Source organism: Phocoena phocoena, chromosome 8 (assembly GCF_963924675.1).
Source record: "Phocoena phocoena chromosome 8, mPhoPho1.1, whole genome shotgun sequence".
Classification (NCBI taxonomy): domain Eukaryota; kingdom Metazoa; phylum Chordata; class Mammalia; order Artiodactyla; family Phocoenidae; genus Phocoena; species Phocoena phocoena.
In genome coordinates this window covers 96,311,681-96,325,907 of record NC_089226.1, presented here as the reverse complement: position 1 = coordinate 96,325,907, position 14,227 = coordinate 96,311,681, and the positions used below count along the sequence as shown (strand labels likewise).

Here is a 14,227-nt window from a genome sequence, read left to right as displayed (position 1 = left end):
GGGTGGTGGCCCCCGCGCGTCCCCGTTGGGTGGCCGGCCCGGGGCGGGCGGCGCGGGCCCACCAGGATTGGCTGCTTCCCCGTGACATCACGCGGCTCGGGGAAAAGTGCGAGCGTGAGCGCGAGTCGGAGCCACAGCGCTGGGAGCTGCGGGCGGAGCAGGGGCCGCCCCTCTGCACCCCGTCCCCGCCCCCGGCCCGCGGCCCGGCCGCCCGCCCCACCCGCTGGCCCGCGGGGCCACCTGCCCGTCCAGCCGTCTGTCAGGTGCGAGGAGAACTGGGCGGAGGTGTCTGGTAAGTGACTCCGCGGCAGCGCGGGGGCGGGGAACCCGGTTGGGAGAGAAGGACGCGTGGCTTCTGGACCCTCTGAGGCGCCCCGAGGCGGGCCCGACTGGGCCAGGGCCTCAGGCTCCTTCGGGGGCGAGCGCGGCGCTGGGAGCTCCAGAGGGCACGGGGGCGAGGGGCCCGCTGGAAGCAAGGCCCGGAGTCGCCCGGAGGCATCTCCGGGTGCGCCTCTGGGAAGGAATGGACTCTCAGTGGGTCGGGTGGTGGTGGTGGTGTGTGTGCCCGCCCACAGCCCGCCAGGAGCCAGGGGCAGCCGTCGGGGGCGGGACCCCGCACTTCTGCCCTCCTCTGGCAGCTCTGCAGGGCGCCGGGCGCTGGAGCCCCAAAGAGCCTTTTTCCCGCCCGTCTCCCCGCCCCCCACCCCCCAGCGCTGCCAGCCCACTCCAGTCCGTGGAGTCCTCCATCAGCGACCTTGAACTCCGACGGAAAACACCACTGCCCTCTCCTGGTGCCCCTACCCCCTCCAAGACTCCCCACCTCTTTTGCCCAGGCTCAGAGACTGGGAGGTCCAGCGCCAAGGCCCGAGCCCCAGGGCGGAAGCTTCAGGCTCTGGTGCCAAATCCCCTGCGCGCTTTCTCTCTCCCCGCAACTCCTGAGTCTCCTCTCCCGCCCCAGGGACAGATCCAGAGACCACAGCCTTCCCGGAGCCCTAGAGTGAACGACTAGGAATCGAGGACCCACCCCCACCCCCGGCGTCCAGGGAACACGCTCCCATCGCGTCCGGGAAGGGGGGGGGCTCCAGGACCCGGGAAAGCACGGTGCCCACGCCCAGAGGCTGCAGGAACTGCGCTCTAGGGAGTTGGGGGAGGGTGGGGCACGGGAGAGCCGGGGCCCCTTCGACAACCACGGAGACATGGAGGAGCCTCCAGATGGGCCCAGCAATAATTCCCAACAAGGCCCGACCAAGCACTCTCCTGCCAGGCAGACTGGGCGCCCTTTGGCGATAACTGCACGGTGGGCACATTGAGCTGAACCTAGCGTCCCGCAAGCCCGGTTGAGAGACTCTAGCAGCAGCCCCTCGACAGAAGTCAGTCCCAGCCTGGGACTCTGCACCGCAGCATTGGGGACGCAGACACCACAGGACTCTCTGCTAAGAAGACGCCCCCAAGGTCAGGGGGTCTGTCGCAGCCCAGATTGTAGTCCGGTCTTGTCCTGCCGGCGACTCTTCCCCATGCACAGGCGGGGCGCCATCTAGACACCGGTTCTTGGCCCGACCTTCTTCCTACTCAGACAGCCGAAGTCTGGGCTGAGCCTCCCTACAGGGGCGTTTAGAATGTGGCGGGTCACCCACTGTGGGACCTGCATTTGCTCGTGTACACAAGCTCACAGGTACAGGCACACCCGAACCGTGTGCATCCCCCAGGCCGCAGCACAGCACTCCAGGCGCACACACGCATGCACATGCACGTGTCCACACCGCGCGAGCATGCTCACATGCACACGGGCGCACTGGTATCCAGGCGTGGCCCAGCGCGCGCACACACGCACATGCAGACAGCTACTAGCTTCTACTCGAGCTTCCCAGTAATCACACACAAACAGAACTCGCAGTCGCCTTCCCGCCCACACTTTCCTTGCCGCGTGAGGGGTGGAACCAGGCGCCCTTAACTTTCCCACCATTGAACCCCGTGCGGAGCCAAAGGCAGCTACGGGGTGAGGCCTAAAGGCAGCTACGGGGTGAGGCCTGTAGAGGGGGGCCCCAAGTCCCTCCCCTGGGAGGCCCGGCCTGGGACCTCCACTGCTTTCCCAGTCGCCTTGGAGTTGGGGGCGGTGGCGAATAGCGGCCATCCTCTCCAGGTCCGGAGCTGGCACCCAGGGACCGACATTGCCATCTAGCGGTGCGCACATGCCTGGGCGGCGGTTGCTCGCCTCCCCAGGTTTCGGGCGGGCCTGCGTCCCAGAGAAACGCTCCAGAGGAGGGTGCAGTCAGAACGTCTGCGGGTGACCCCCAGGGGTCCAGAAAGATAGTTTGGGTGGGGAACAGGGAGAGTGCCTTGCCGTGCCTGCAGTTGGCAGCTTCCCCAAGAGGGCCCAGAGAGGGACTAAACCCTTGGCCACCTGATTGGAGACTAGCTGTACAGATGGAGACAAGAGGTCTCTTTTCTTCTGGGAAAGCTAAGTGTGGGAGCTGGCAGGGAATGAGAAGGGGCCCTACCCAGGCCTCCCCTGACCCACCCCTAGTGGTGCGGTTTTGAGGAGGGGAGAGCAGAGGCGGGAAATCAACTCTAGAGGCAGTAGCACCTTGCAGTTAAGAAGGTGGCTCCTGGGTTCTAATCCTGCCCCCGCCCCTGCTTACACACTGGGTGACTTCAGGCAAGTTAATTAACATTATCCTCATCTGTACGAAGATACTTACTTCAGGAAGATGAGCATACTTATAGCACCTGCCTTTTCAGGCTGCTGTAGGAATTAAACCCGATAATCTGTATAAAAAGCTCAGAGGGATTCCTGACATAATTAACACTCAATAAACAAGAGCGATTATGTTTTTCCTATTTGATACCTCGAGCCCCATTCTGATCTCACTGGCCTGTGTCCTGAACCTGGGAGGCTAGAGCGAGGGTTTCCTTGGGGCTGGCTAACAGGTCACTCCTGCCCACCCTGTGCCTACGGGCAGGTGCCTAGGAAGGACGGCCTCTCCATGCTGGGTGCCTCTGCCCTTCCGCCCCGCCTCAGAGGGTGGTGCCTGAGGTTCCATTCTGGAGTCTCTCAGCACTGAAAAGGGCTGTCAGAGACCCCCCGCCCCCCAGGAGAGGGCAGTATCTGGTCTTTGCCCTTGATTCCTCTGCGACCTTGGGGGTGGCACCACCCCTCTGTGAGCCTCTCCTGTGAACCTAGGATTTGGGCATGAGAACTGAAACTACCAGGCCAGGAGGCTGGGTCTGCATCTGCGTCTGTGATGGTGGCTTAAGGGGACTGAAGCCAGGCTTGGAGAGGGGGCGTCACCCTGGCACCTGGCTCCAGCGTCCAGTGCACGTTAATGCTGGAGATGGAGTTGAGTTGCTGACCCCCACTGCTGCCGGCGAGGGAGGCCGCCCCGGGACAGGCATCCTCTCTGTTTTGCAGATGAGAGAGGAGCAGGAAGGTGAGGTGGCTTGTGCAAGGCCACACGGCCAAGAGCCCGCTGGCCGTGGAGCCTGGGCTGTGGGGCGCGTGCTGCTTCTTCCACACCCCACTGTCTCTCCTCTGCTTCTCTCACACAGACGCACAGAACTGCATATACGACAGGGAGCTGCGGGGCTGGCATGGCTGTGATGGGCCTGTGTGCGTGTGTAATGGTGCGCGTGTTGGCGGGTGTGAAGGAGGCTGGGCTGAGCGGCTGCCCTGGCACAGTGCCCTGGGCGTGGGCCTCCCTCACACGCAGGGGAGAGGAAGAGGGGGAGGAGACGTGACGAGGCTCTGGGGAGGAGCCTCGTGCTTGGAGGACCCCAGCTGGGGCGCCGTGGTGTGTACCGGTGGGCCGAGGGGTACCCTCAGGGGCTGGCCACAGGCTCCCCTGCTGCAGCCCCTCTCTTCCCTCTGGTACACTCGCTCACCCTTTGGGTTCCCTGTCAGGCCTTGGGGAGGGCACTGGCCCCTGGGAAGCTGTGTGTGTCTTTCCTCAGTTGATGGGCCCTTTAGGCTTCTGATTCTTCACAGGTCTTAGCCCCTGGCTGCTGACAGACCCCAGCTACCCTTGCACTGCATCCCCACGCCCTGGGGACGGGGGAGGGCTCCGGGAGGGGGTGCCACAGTGGCACTTTCCTCCTCCTCCTTCTTGGATTCCTAGTTCCATGTCACCTCTTCTGGTCCTCTGGGAAGATTTCCCCAAGGTGGGATCACTGGCTCTTGTGGCTCTTTGGGCCTCCCTCTACCAGAACCCTTAGCTCTGGGACAGCAACATGAGATCAAGGAGCTGTGGAACCTCGGGCAGTTTATTTAACATCTCCGTGCCTTACTTTCCTCATCTGTTAGTAAAAAATAACAGTATCCGGGACTTTCCTGGCGGTCCAGTGGTTAAGACTCTGTGCTTCCACTGCAGGGGGCTTGGGTTCATTCCCTGGTTGGGGAACTAAGATCCTGCGTGCCAAGCCACATGCCACCCCCCCCCACCAAAAAAAAAAAAACAAAAAAAACCCCACCAAAACAACACAGTATCTACTTCATAGGTTTGCTATGAGGATGAAATGAATGAATACTTATAAAAAGTGTAGAAAGTGCCCGGCACTGAGTAGACAATAAATGTTCGCTGGTAGTATATATTCTTGCCTTTGTCCCTAGTGCCTTCTCTAGGGATTGGAGGGCAGGTCCCCGGTAATGTTTGGTTAAGAAATGACCAAATGGGTAAATGAATGAATACCTCTGACCAGAGCCACATACTGGTATCTGGGACCTCTCTTTCCCCCAGCCCTCCACCCACACTGGCCTTCTGTCCATGCCTCACACATGCCTCAGGGCCTTTGCTCTCGCCATTGCCCTTGACTAGGCCACTCTCTGCAGCTCTTCTTGTGGCTGCCTCCTCCTCATCCTCCAGCTCACCTCCTCGGAGAGGCCTTCGCTGATCACCCCTCTGACTCACTCACCATCACCTGCCCTTGTTTTCTTTCTAGCACTTTTTTGTGGCTCACATGCTTGTATGTCTCCCCTGCTAGGGTTGTAAGCTCCGTGAGAGTGGGGCCTGCGTGTGTCTCCTTCACTCTGTAACCCCAGCGTGTACAACAATGCCTGTACAAGAGTAGGCACTCGATAAAGGACGAGTGACCGAGTACGGGAGGAAGTGATGGGACAGAGTTCTCTAAGGATGGAGTTCTGCAGGATGGTGATGTTCCTCTGTCTCCTTGACTCCAGTGTACCCCACCTCACCCCTCTAGTCCACTTCAACCATTCACCCCTTTCCTCTCTCCTTCCTCCTCCAGACGCTGCCCGCCCACTGCTGCTAACCAAAATGGCGAACTTCACACCGGTCAATGGCAGCTTGGGCAACCAGTCTGTGCGCCTGGTCACGTCAACCCATAACCGCTATGAGACAGTGGAGATGGTGTTCATTGCCACGGTGACAGGCTCACTGAGCCTCGTGACTGTCGTGGGCAACATCCTGGTGATGCTATCCATCAAAGTCAACAGGCAACTGCAGACGGTCAACAACTACTTCCTCTTCAGCCTGGCATGTGCTGATCTCATCATAGGCGCTTTCTCCATGAACCTCTACACCGTGTACATCATCAAGGGCTACTGGCCTCTGGGTGCCGTGGTGTGTGACCTGTGGCTGGCCCTGGACTATGTGGTGAGCAATGCCTCTGTCATGAACCTGCTCATCATCAGCTTTGACCGGTACTTCTGCGTCACCAAGCCCCTCACCTACCCCGCGCGGCGAACCACCAAGATGGCAGGCCTCATGATCGCCGCTGCCTGGGTCCTGTCCTTCGTGCTCTGGGCACCTGCCATCTTGTTCTGGCAGTTTGTGGTGGGCAAGCGGACGGTGCCAGACAACCAGTGCTTCATCCAGTTTTTGTCCAACCCGGCGGTGACCTTCGGCACGGCCATCGCTGCCTTCTACTTGCCTGTGGTCATCATGACGGTGCTCTACATCCACATCTCCCTGGCCAGTCGTAGCCGAGTTCACAAGCACCGGCCCGAAGGCCCTAAGGAGAAGAAGGCCAAGACCCTGGCCTTCCTCAAGAGCCCCCTGATGAAGCAGAGTGTCAAGAAACCGCCCCCAGGAGAAGCTTCTCGGGGGGAGCTGCGCAACGGGAAGCTAGAGGAGGCCCCTCCACCGGTCCTCCCCCCACCGCCACGCCCAGTGGCTGACAAGGACACCTCCAATGAGTCCAGCTCGGGCAGCGCCACCCAGAACACCAAGGAACGACCACCCACAGAGCTGTCAACCACAGAGGCCACCACGCCCGCCACACCCGCACCTCCCCTGCAGCCACGGACCCTCAATCCGGCCTCCAGATGGTCCAAGATCCAGATTGTGACGAAGCAGACAGGCAACGAGTGTGTGACAGCCATCGAGATTGTGCCTGCCACGCCGGCTGGCATGCGTCCGGCGGCCAATGTGGCCCGCAAGTTTGCCAGCATCGCCCGCAACCAGGTGCGCAAGAAGCGGCAGATGGCAGCCCGGGAGCGCAAGGTGACTCGGACCATCTTTGCCATTCTGCTAGCCTTCATCCTCACCTGGACGCCCTACAATGTCATGGTCCTGGTGAACACCTTCTGCCAGAGCTGCATCCCTGACACCGTGTGGTCCATTGGCTACTGGCTCTGCTACGTCAACAGCACCATCAACCCGGCCTGCTACGCCCTCTGCAATGCCACCTTTAAAAAGACTTTCAGACACCTGCTGCTATGCCAGTATCGGAACATCGGCACTGCCAGGTAGGCAGGTAGGGGTACCACTGGAGGTGCTGGTGTGTTCGCTGGGGACCACGTGTCAGCTGCTGCCAGAGAGAGATGTGGAGGCACTTCTCAGTGTTCACGTTTGCCGAAGAGAACTGATGTTCCCGAGACCCCGTGAGCCTCAGGAAGAGGCTCTGGCTGGATTCAGAGACCAGGTCTCTGCCCAGGCCAAAGAGGATCAGCCCCAGGAAGTGACCAAACTGGACAGTCTGACCCATCGCTCTTGTCCTGCCTCAGGGAGCTGGGGAGCACTGGCCTATGTGGGCACCTGCCCCACTATGACCAGCCAGCGTGGCTGAAAGAACGGACATCTGGAGGGGAGCAGAGCCCAGCACCCCTCTGGGAGGAGCAAAGGGGCCAATGCTTGGGAAAGGAGGCTCAGGGAGGGAAGGGTCCCCCATCCTGCTGTAATCGGTGCTTTCTGCCCCCCTGTACCCCGCATGTAGGCTCAGCCTCCTCTTCCTATATCTCTCTCCAGGGGCAGAAGTCTCCCCTTGCTGCAGCTACTCAGCAGGGCTCTGGTTGGGTGGGCGGGTCAGTGGGTGAGCTGGCTGGAGGCCAGGCAGAGGGGGCTCCGGGCACCCCCTATGGCACTACCCTGGCCACGTTCAGGATGGGCTAGCAGGGAGATCAGGGGTTCACTCAGGAACTGGGGCCTGGCCACCTACCTCCCCAGGCTGAGCTGAGTGGCCCCTGTCTTTCTGAAGAGTTGCCCTCCCTCCCCAAGGAGAGGGCTTGGCTCGGGTCACACACAGTGAAGGTGGGACTGTGGTGAGTGGTATTCACGGCTGGCCTCTGCAGCACGAGGGACGCCCTGGTGGGTCACCAGGGAGAAAACGGGGGTGGACTTGACCCACACACAGGCTTCAGTGACAGTTGGGGCAGGGCTGGTGAGGCAGGCAAGCGACCCCCATCTCTCCTCTCTCCACTGATAGAACCTTCTGGATTGGCAGTGGGCTGGACCAAAAGACCTTTTCCTGGGGGAAACTGAGATGGGGGGAATCAGTTCTAATGAGTCTCCTGGGTTCCCTCCCCCAGCCCTGGCCCCTGGAGAAACAGGACTGAGAGGCTCAGGGGACTTGATGGGGGGCACCCTTCCAGGGGTCAGTAGGGGGCCCTGGAAGAAATTTTCATAACCGTTTTTTCTCCATGAGCTCTGGGGGGCACTCACCGCCAAGTCTTCAACCCCCTGAAAGCCACCGTTCCCTCCAGCCCTCTCTTTCCTCCATTCTCCCACCTCCAACAAATCACCACAGCAAACTTCCTGGGAAGGGGCTTTTATATATTAAAAGAAAGCTTTTATTGGGGAAAAAAAAAAAAGACATTTATTTATTTCTTAGTAATGGCATCATTGGGGGAAGAAGAAAAGCAGGTACAGGGGAATCAAATCCCTTTGGGTGAGGCTCAAGCTGCCTAGAATCCCTTGTCCCTCCCCACTTTGGGCACTTGGGGTGGGTGTGGGCAAGTGAAAGGGAAGAAGCAGGGCATGATTGATAAAGCTAACGAGTAGGCAAAAGGCACTGATGGGTTATATCCTGGGCCGGTAGAGGGAGGGCGTGGGCCAGGCCTCCGAGTAAAGCCAGGGGGCTCCTTGGCATCCAGGCCTGGCCGCTAGTCCTTTCCCTTCCCTTTCTTGGCTGTAAAACAAGAAAGAAAGACCGCATTAGCAGGGTTTGGGTGACCCACTGGAGACCCCCTTCCCCCCAACACAGACATTAGAGAAGAGAAAATTCTGCCCCCTGGTGGTTCTCTATCAGCTAGCCTGGAAGCCCGTGGGACAGGACAGCCATTATGATGCTGGACATTCCTCACTCCCCCCAGCTTAGGCTTTGGGGATCAGAAAACCTTCAAGTTCCCGGACTCAGTCCTGGTCCCAGCAGCCCTGGACAACAGCCTCAGTCCCCTCACCTGAGAAGTGGGCAGATTCCACTCTGCCCTGTTGGCCTCCAGGGCTGCTGTGAGTCAGGAATGAAGCTAAGGGAAAGAGGAAGTAAGGACTGTGAAGTCCTTCCCATATAGAAACTGCCCCCACCTGCTAGAGAGATGACAAAGCCAAGCTGTTCCAGTACGATTTCCCTGAATCCCAAGCCAAAGGCCCCAACAGAACAGCTGACTTTGTCCTGACTTGAGCCAGGATTTCAACCTCCCGAGCACCCTCTGTGGGGGCCCTCAGTACCGCCCACCCAAGGTGTCTCTACCTACAGGGAAACCTGGTACAGCAGACACGTCAAAAATTCACTGGCCAGGATCCAAAACGTCAGGCTTTATCCACTCCCTTCACAGGTAGGGGCAGCCACCTGTGATGACCCCACCCCTGGCCCCTCTGCTAACCTTTGGCCTTGGCTTTGGTCTTGGGGGTGCAGGGCTTGGTCACACGGATGGTCTCCTGGCACTGGGCATTGTACCGTGCCTTCTTCAGGGTGCCTTGGCGGGCTTTGGTGCCTGTGCCCCCATCACATGCCCCCCAGCTCTCGAACTTGTACTTGCAGTCGGCTGGCGGGAGAGTGCCCGGGTCAGAGCTGGGTGGCCTGTGGCCCCCTCCACGGGTCTGCTCAGGTCCCCGTGAGGCTGGGCCCCCTGCCTACCCTCCGCCTGCGCCCCACCTCACCTCCAAACTCCTTCTTCCAGTTACAGGGGACCCGGCACCGGATGCGTTGCGTCTGGGCCCCGCAGGTGCCCTCGCGGAAACCCACGCCGCAGTCCTTGCTGCTAGGGGTGCAGGGCCCCCAGATCCACTCCGCGCACTCGCTCCCCGGGCCTCCCTTCTTCACTTTGTCTACAACGCATGGGGAACAGAGCTCAGGACCCAGGCCAGGAGAGACTCACTCGGAGACCCCCTTCCTGGAGTCCCGGCCTCGGAACCGAGGCTGCCGGCCTCACCTGCCCGGCTCCAGCCCTCCTTAAACCCCCCACCCTCCATATCACCTTTCTTTTTGGCCACCGCAGAGGTGAGCGCCAGCAGGGCGAGGAGGGCGAGGAGGAGGAAGCCTCGGCGCTGCATCCTGGGGGTAGAGCACGGGTCAGAGTCCTCACTGGGGGTCGCAGGCGTGAACCTCCCACCCCCTTTCCCCAGTTTCCAGGCCCAAAGGGTCGGGCGGCTACTGCGGTGGCGGCGGACTTGGGGGGCTGGCCCCTCCCCGCCAGCCGGGGCGCACAGCGGGAGGAGTCTCCCCAGGGGCCGTCTGGAGCCCGGGACTCAGCTCAGACCCCCACCCCGCCTCCAGCCCCCAGATCGGCAGTGGCCGAGGGGCCGAAGCCGCCGCGCGCCCTCCGGGGCCCCGCACGCTCACTCGCTCGCTGCCCGCGCTGCTTCGCTCCCTCCCGCGCCGGGCCCGTCCCGCTCCGGCCGCCGCGGCCCCTTTTGTCTCCAGAACCGGTCTGAGCCGGTCACATGGGCCCCCGCCCCCTCCCCCCCACCGACGAAGGACCTGCCCCGCCCCCTCCCCTCAAACCCGCGCCGCCCCCGACCCCGGCGTCCCCGCCTCCGCTCCCTCCCCGAGCCCCCCGCGCCTCTACCCCCTCTTCCCGCGGCTCGGCCCCACACCCTCGCCTTGCCTCGTCTCGCCCGGCCGGTGCCCTCCGCTTTCAGACGCCGGGCTCTCCTGGCGTCCCCAGCCCCAGCCCCGGGTCTCCGTCCTGTCCCGGCACCCCCTGTCCCGGCACCCCCAATCTCGCGCTCCCTCGGCCCAGGCCCCTGTTTGCCGTCCCCGCCCTCTGCCCCCTCCTCGGGGCCGTCCCCTTTCCCCTCTGGACGCCAGCTTCCCTTCATGGCCACGGAGCTTTAGGTGGAGACCAGGAGGGAGCACGGAGCCCCGGGTGTGTCACAGGTCCCGGCGCGGGGCCCGCGTTCGAGCCTGTGTGCGGCTCTGTCCGTCGAGCCCCGGGTGCAGTGATTAACCCCGTCGAGGCCCCGCTCCGCCTCCCAGGGCCCGCTCGACTCTCAGCGCCCCATAGATGCTGGGGAAGGAGCGCCAGCCCCCGCCTCGGGTCGCTTCACCAGGTCTGCAGTGAGATGCTCTGCTCAGTGTCGGGATGGGGCTCGGACGGGGGACCCCAGAAAGGCGCACGGGTCGGAAAGGCGCGGAGGCCACTGCGCCTTTCTCCACGCGCAGCTTGGCAGGCGCGCGGGGGGCGGGGGAGCTGGGGAAGGAGGAGCCCGCAGGCCTGGATTTGGTTAAGATTTAGAGCCGACAGCAGCCGTCTGAAAAGTTCCAGACGCGGCCCGGCAGCGGCTGCAAACGCCCACCCCTTCTGAGCCTGGAGGCTCGGGGATCACCTCATCCGATACCCTAAACAGCGAAAGCAGTTGAGGCCAGGAGGAGGGGGTTTGCCCCAGGCCATAGGCGCCCCCGCTCCACCTCTTTCACTTTCATTGTTATCTTCCCCGCGGGAAGCGGGAAGCAGGAGGAAATCAGCTCCTCCCCCGGCCACGACCAGCGCGGCAGCCAGGCAGAGGTCAGGTCCCGGGCAGCCCCTCGGACCCCACCCCGAAACGGGAGCCAGAATCCCTCGAAATGAGTCTGGGTCTGGGTCGACGGTGTCCAGTCCCCCACCCGGAGGATAACTCAGCAGATCCCACCGCTTCTGGAAGACCTCCCCCACAAAAAAAGAAAAGCGGAAAGGAAAAAAAATCCACTTTACTGAGTCACGCCCAGCTGTAAACATGTCACCGTGAAAGCCCCCACCCCCACCCCCACCCCCAGGCCACACAGTCGGAGGTGAAATGACTGGGTTTGGGAGGAGGGTCACCGGGTAGGTGCTAAGCGGGGCAGCGGGCAGGCAGATGCAGCAGGCTCCGTGTTTCCGGGAAGAAGCCCTGGGGGCGGGGGTGGGGGGGTGGTGTCAGGGCGGGAGAGGGGCCCAAGCTCCCAGGAGCCTCAGAGTGAGGGTCCTAAAGGACCCGGAGGCTTAGGAAGCGTCTTCCTGGGGGCTCCCTCACAGGGCCTCAAGGCCCTCTGCCCTCCGGGCTGCGGGCCCTCAACTCCAGGGCACCCACTGCAGGGAAGGTGAGGGCCCCCCCAGCCCCGCCAATGGTCTGCCCAGCCCAGTCCAGTCTCCTGGTCCCCTGTGAGCCTCTGGGTTAGGCTGAGACCCCACCCCACCCGCTGGCCCCCAGCTCCTCAGAGTCCAGCCCTAGGTCTGGGCAGCTCCACAGGGAGCAGCACAGGGCCTTCCCTGGGTCCTGGGTCCCGGGTCCCTCTGTGGCCCTCCGCCTGGAATGTGGCAGTGAGGTGGGCGAGGAGGGGCTGGTCCTCTGGCGGCCCGTCGCCCTGCTGCGAGCGGCCTCACACAGCCGTCTCCTGGTCCTCCCGCTGGATCATCTGGTAGTGCTGCCGGTTCTCCAGGTACGCGGCCAGTTCCGTGTCCTGAGCCCTCTCAGCCCGCTGCCGGGGAGTGTCGCCCTGGATGAGGGGGGGCTGCCATCACCTCAGGGACCTGTCGGCCCCAGCAGGCTTAGAAGATGGGGGCTCTTCCCTCGGGAGCAGCCAACTCTTGCTGGCTCAGGTTCTCGGGGTCTGGACTGTGCTGGTTGAAGGACAGCTTTGAATCCCCGGAGGCGGCCCTCCCCCAGACTCCCCTCTCCCCGGGCTGGAGTTTGGGAAAGGGTTGCATGTGTTTGCGTGGATCCCCTGCCTGCCCTGCTAGTCTGCTCACCTGCTGGTCTGTCTTCATGAGAGAGGCCCCGGCCTCCACGATGTAGTGGCAGATGGTACGCTGGCCCAGGGCTGCGGCCTGGTGCAGACAGGTCTCCCCGCTGGGGGAACAGGGGCTGGCTGTGGACCCCGTCCAGTCCTCTGAGCCCTCCTGTCTCCCAAAGGCCATTAGAAAGGGCAGGAAGTTCAGGGTCCTGGGGCAAGGCGGGGGGGGGGGGGGGGGGGGGGTGGCCCAGAGGATGACAGATGTGGCCAGGAAGGGTTTATGGGCTCTGACAGGACCAAATGGGAGGGGCTAGATAAAGACGGGACAGTTTCCAGGGTAACCGGGGTCCTGCACTGCCCACATACTCACTTTTCCTCCACAGCATCAAGGATCTCTGTGGGGGCTGGAGAAGGGGGAGGGGAAAGTCAGAGAGGCCTGGCAGCCTCTCCTTCCCCCCAGGGGCCCCAGTGGCACAGCTCACCGTGGTCCAGCAGGTAGCGGACCACTTCCTTGCTGCCGGTGCTGACGGCGTGGTGCAGGAGCGTGCGGCTCCGCTCGTCTCGGTGCATAAGGTCACCCCCGGCTCGGTGCAGCTCCTGGAGCTGGGGGCAAGAGGCAGAGCAGGGCTGGGGCTCCTCAGGGCCACCCTGCTTCCAGCCACAGAAGCGCCCCCCAACTCACACAGGCCCCAGGCTCCCTAGGGGCCTCTGGGAGTCTTTCTGGAGCGCAGGGGAGACACGATGAGCTTCTCTCACCCCAGGTGCCCCTGGACACCCCGGGAGCACTGACGACCGAGCCTTGGAGCCTGCGGTTCCTCTAAGGCTCGATCCTTTCTGAGCACCAGGGACAGGCAGAATGAGCTAGGAAGCCCCTATGCAGGGACATCGATTGTGGGCTGGACAGGGATGGGGGGCACGGCTGACTGGAACAACCACACGGAGGCCCCACAGAGGCCCAGGTGACGACAGATGACCGCACCTCAACAGATCAGCTCTTGGCCCAGCCCAGAGGCCCCACTCCCCAGGGCCTGAGGGGGCTGCCAAGGGGAAGAAGCCCGAGCTTGGCACTAGTACCTTACAGAAATCGTTCCTCTTGGCAGCCTCGATCAGCTCTTCACCTGCACAGAACACCTGCCTGTTACTCTCTGGCGCTGGACGCCTAGGCATGTGTCGGTGTGTGAATATACGTCTGAGGTACTATTGTGCAGAGAAGGGGGCCTGTTGGGGCACGTATGCCAAGGCCTGTGGGCTCACGGTGACTGTGACGTAGCTGTGTTCTTGTGAGGCTGCGTGTGGGCTCCACCCCACCCGACCCCACCACCCCACCGAGCCTCGGTCCTAGGACCAGGGAGGAAACAGGGGCCCTGCAGGGAGAGGCCTCACCTGTAGGGGGTGCAGCATCCCCTGGCAGTGACCTGCAAACAGAGCAGGATGAGATGTGGCAGGGCTACGGGTGACATGGCTACAGCACAGGCCCAGCCTGTCGCCCTCCCCAGCCCCAACCCGGGGTGCCCTCTGTCCTTTCAACAGTTTATTGAGTGCCTCCTATGTGTCAAGTGATGTTCTGGGCACTGGCAACACAGCAGTGAACACGGCGGGTAGAGAACTTGCTCTCAGGGAGCTTACATTCTAGTCAGAGAGACAAACAAGTAAACAAATAAATAAGGTATTTTGAAACAGCAGGAAGTGCTACAAAGAATAGGGGACAGGCTAGTGTGATTGAACAGCAACTTCAGGTGGGGCTCCTGGGAGACTCTGAGGAGGAAACACCCACGCTGAGAGATGAATGGAGGGGCAGCTCTGTGAAGATCGGGGAGGCAAGGAGAAGTCCAGAGGTGGGCAAACTTGTGCCTTAAAGAACCCAGAG

General features: G+C 62.2%; 3 protein-coding genes across 10 annotated transcripts in view; 1 reads left to right on the top strand and 2 right to left on the bottom strand.

Moving 5' to 3' along the window:
* Positions 1–5,267: 5,267 nt before the first annotated feature.
* On the top strand, positions 5,268–6,704 carry CHRM4 (cholinergic receptor muscarinic 4). The gene has a single exon (XM_065882242.1). The coding sequence runs from the start codon at positions 5,268–5,270 to the stop codon at positions 6,702–6,704; it is 1,437 nt and encodes a 478-aa protein (XP_065738314.1).
* A 1,328-nt stretch (positions 6,705–8,032) lies between these two features.
* MDK (midkine) lies at positions 8,033–10,066 on the bottom strand. 2 transcript variants are annotated; one of them, XM_065882250.1, is made up of 5 exons: positions 10,012–10,066; positions 9,647–9,723; positions 9,330–9,497; positions 9,053–9,214; positions 8,033–8,358 (listed from the first exon to the last, which is right to left on the bottom strand). In XM_065882250.1, the coding sequence occupies exons 2-5, from the start codon at positions 9,720–9,722 to the stop codon at positions 8,333–8,335; spliced, it is 432 nt and encodes a 143-aa protein (XP_065738322.1). In that variant the 5' UTR covers position 9,723; positions 10,012–10,066; the 3' UTR covers positions 8,033–8,332. The 2 variants fall into 2 exon arrangements, with proteins under 2 accessions (XP_065738322.1, XP_065738323.1); XM_065882251.1 differs by lacking the exons at positions 9,330–9,497; positions 10,012–10,066 and having other exon boundaries at positions 8,333–8,358; positions 9,647–9,722.
* Positions 10,067–11,343: 1,277 nt separating this feature from the next.
* DGKZ (diacylglycerol kinase zeta) overlaps positions 11,344–14,227 on the bottom strand; it is a 41,989-nt gene continuing 39,105 nt past the window's right edge. For 6 of the 7 annotated variants that reach the window (XM_065882005.1, XM_065882007.1, XM_065882009.1 and 3 more), the window contains 6 exons: positions 13,744–13,775; positions 13,435–13,478; positions 12,843–12,963; positions 12,731–12,764; positions 12,377–12,476; positions 11,344–12,123 (listed from right to left, as the gene is read on the bottom strand). In XM_065882005.1, the coding sequence (XP_065738077.1) occupies positions 12,007–12,123; positions 12,377–12,476; positions 12,731–12,764; positions 12,843–12,963; positions 13,435–13,478; positions 13,744–13,775 (448 nt within the window). In that variant the 3' untranslated portion in view covers positions 11,344–12,006. Of the gene's footprint in view, positions 12,124–12,376; positions 12,492–12,730; positions 12,765–12,842; positions 12,964–13,434; positions 13,479–13,743; positions 13,776–14,227 lie in introns of all 7 variants that reach the window. The other variant, XM_065882006.1, reaches the window with a different exon arrangement.

Excerpts from the sequence above, each read along its gene's own strand:
- CHRM4 (XM_065882242.1), top strand. The coding sequence starts at position 5,268 with ATGGCGAACTTCACACCGGTCAATGGCAGCTTGGGCAACCAGTCTGTG.
- MDK (XM_065882250.1), bottom strand. The coding sequence starts at position 9,722 with ATGCAGCGCCGAGGCTTCCTCCTCCTCGCCCTCCTCGCCCTGCTGGCG. Across the intron at positions 9,498-9,646 it reads TGCGGTGGCCAAAAAGAAAG|ACAAAGTGAAGAAGGGAGGC; the intron begins GTGATATGGAGG and ends CATGCGTTGTAG. Across the intron at positions 9,215-9,329 it reads CTGGAAGAAGGAGTTTGGAG|CCGACTGCAAGTACAAGTTC; the intron begins GTGAGGTGGGGC and ends CTCTCCCGCCAG.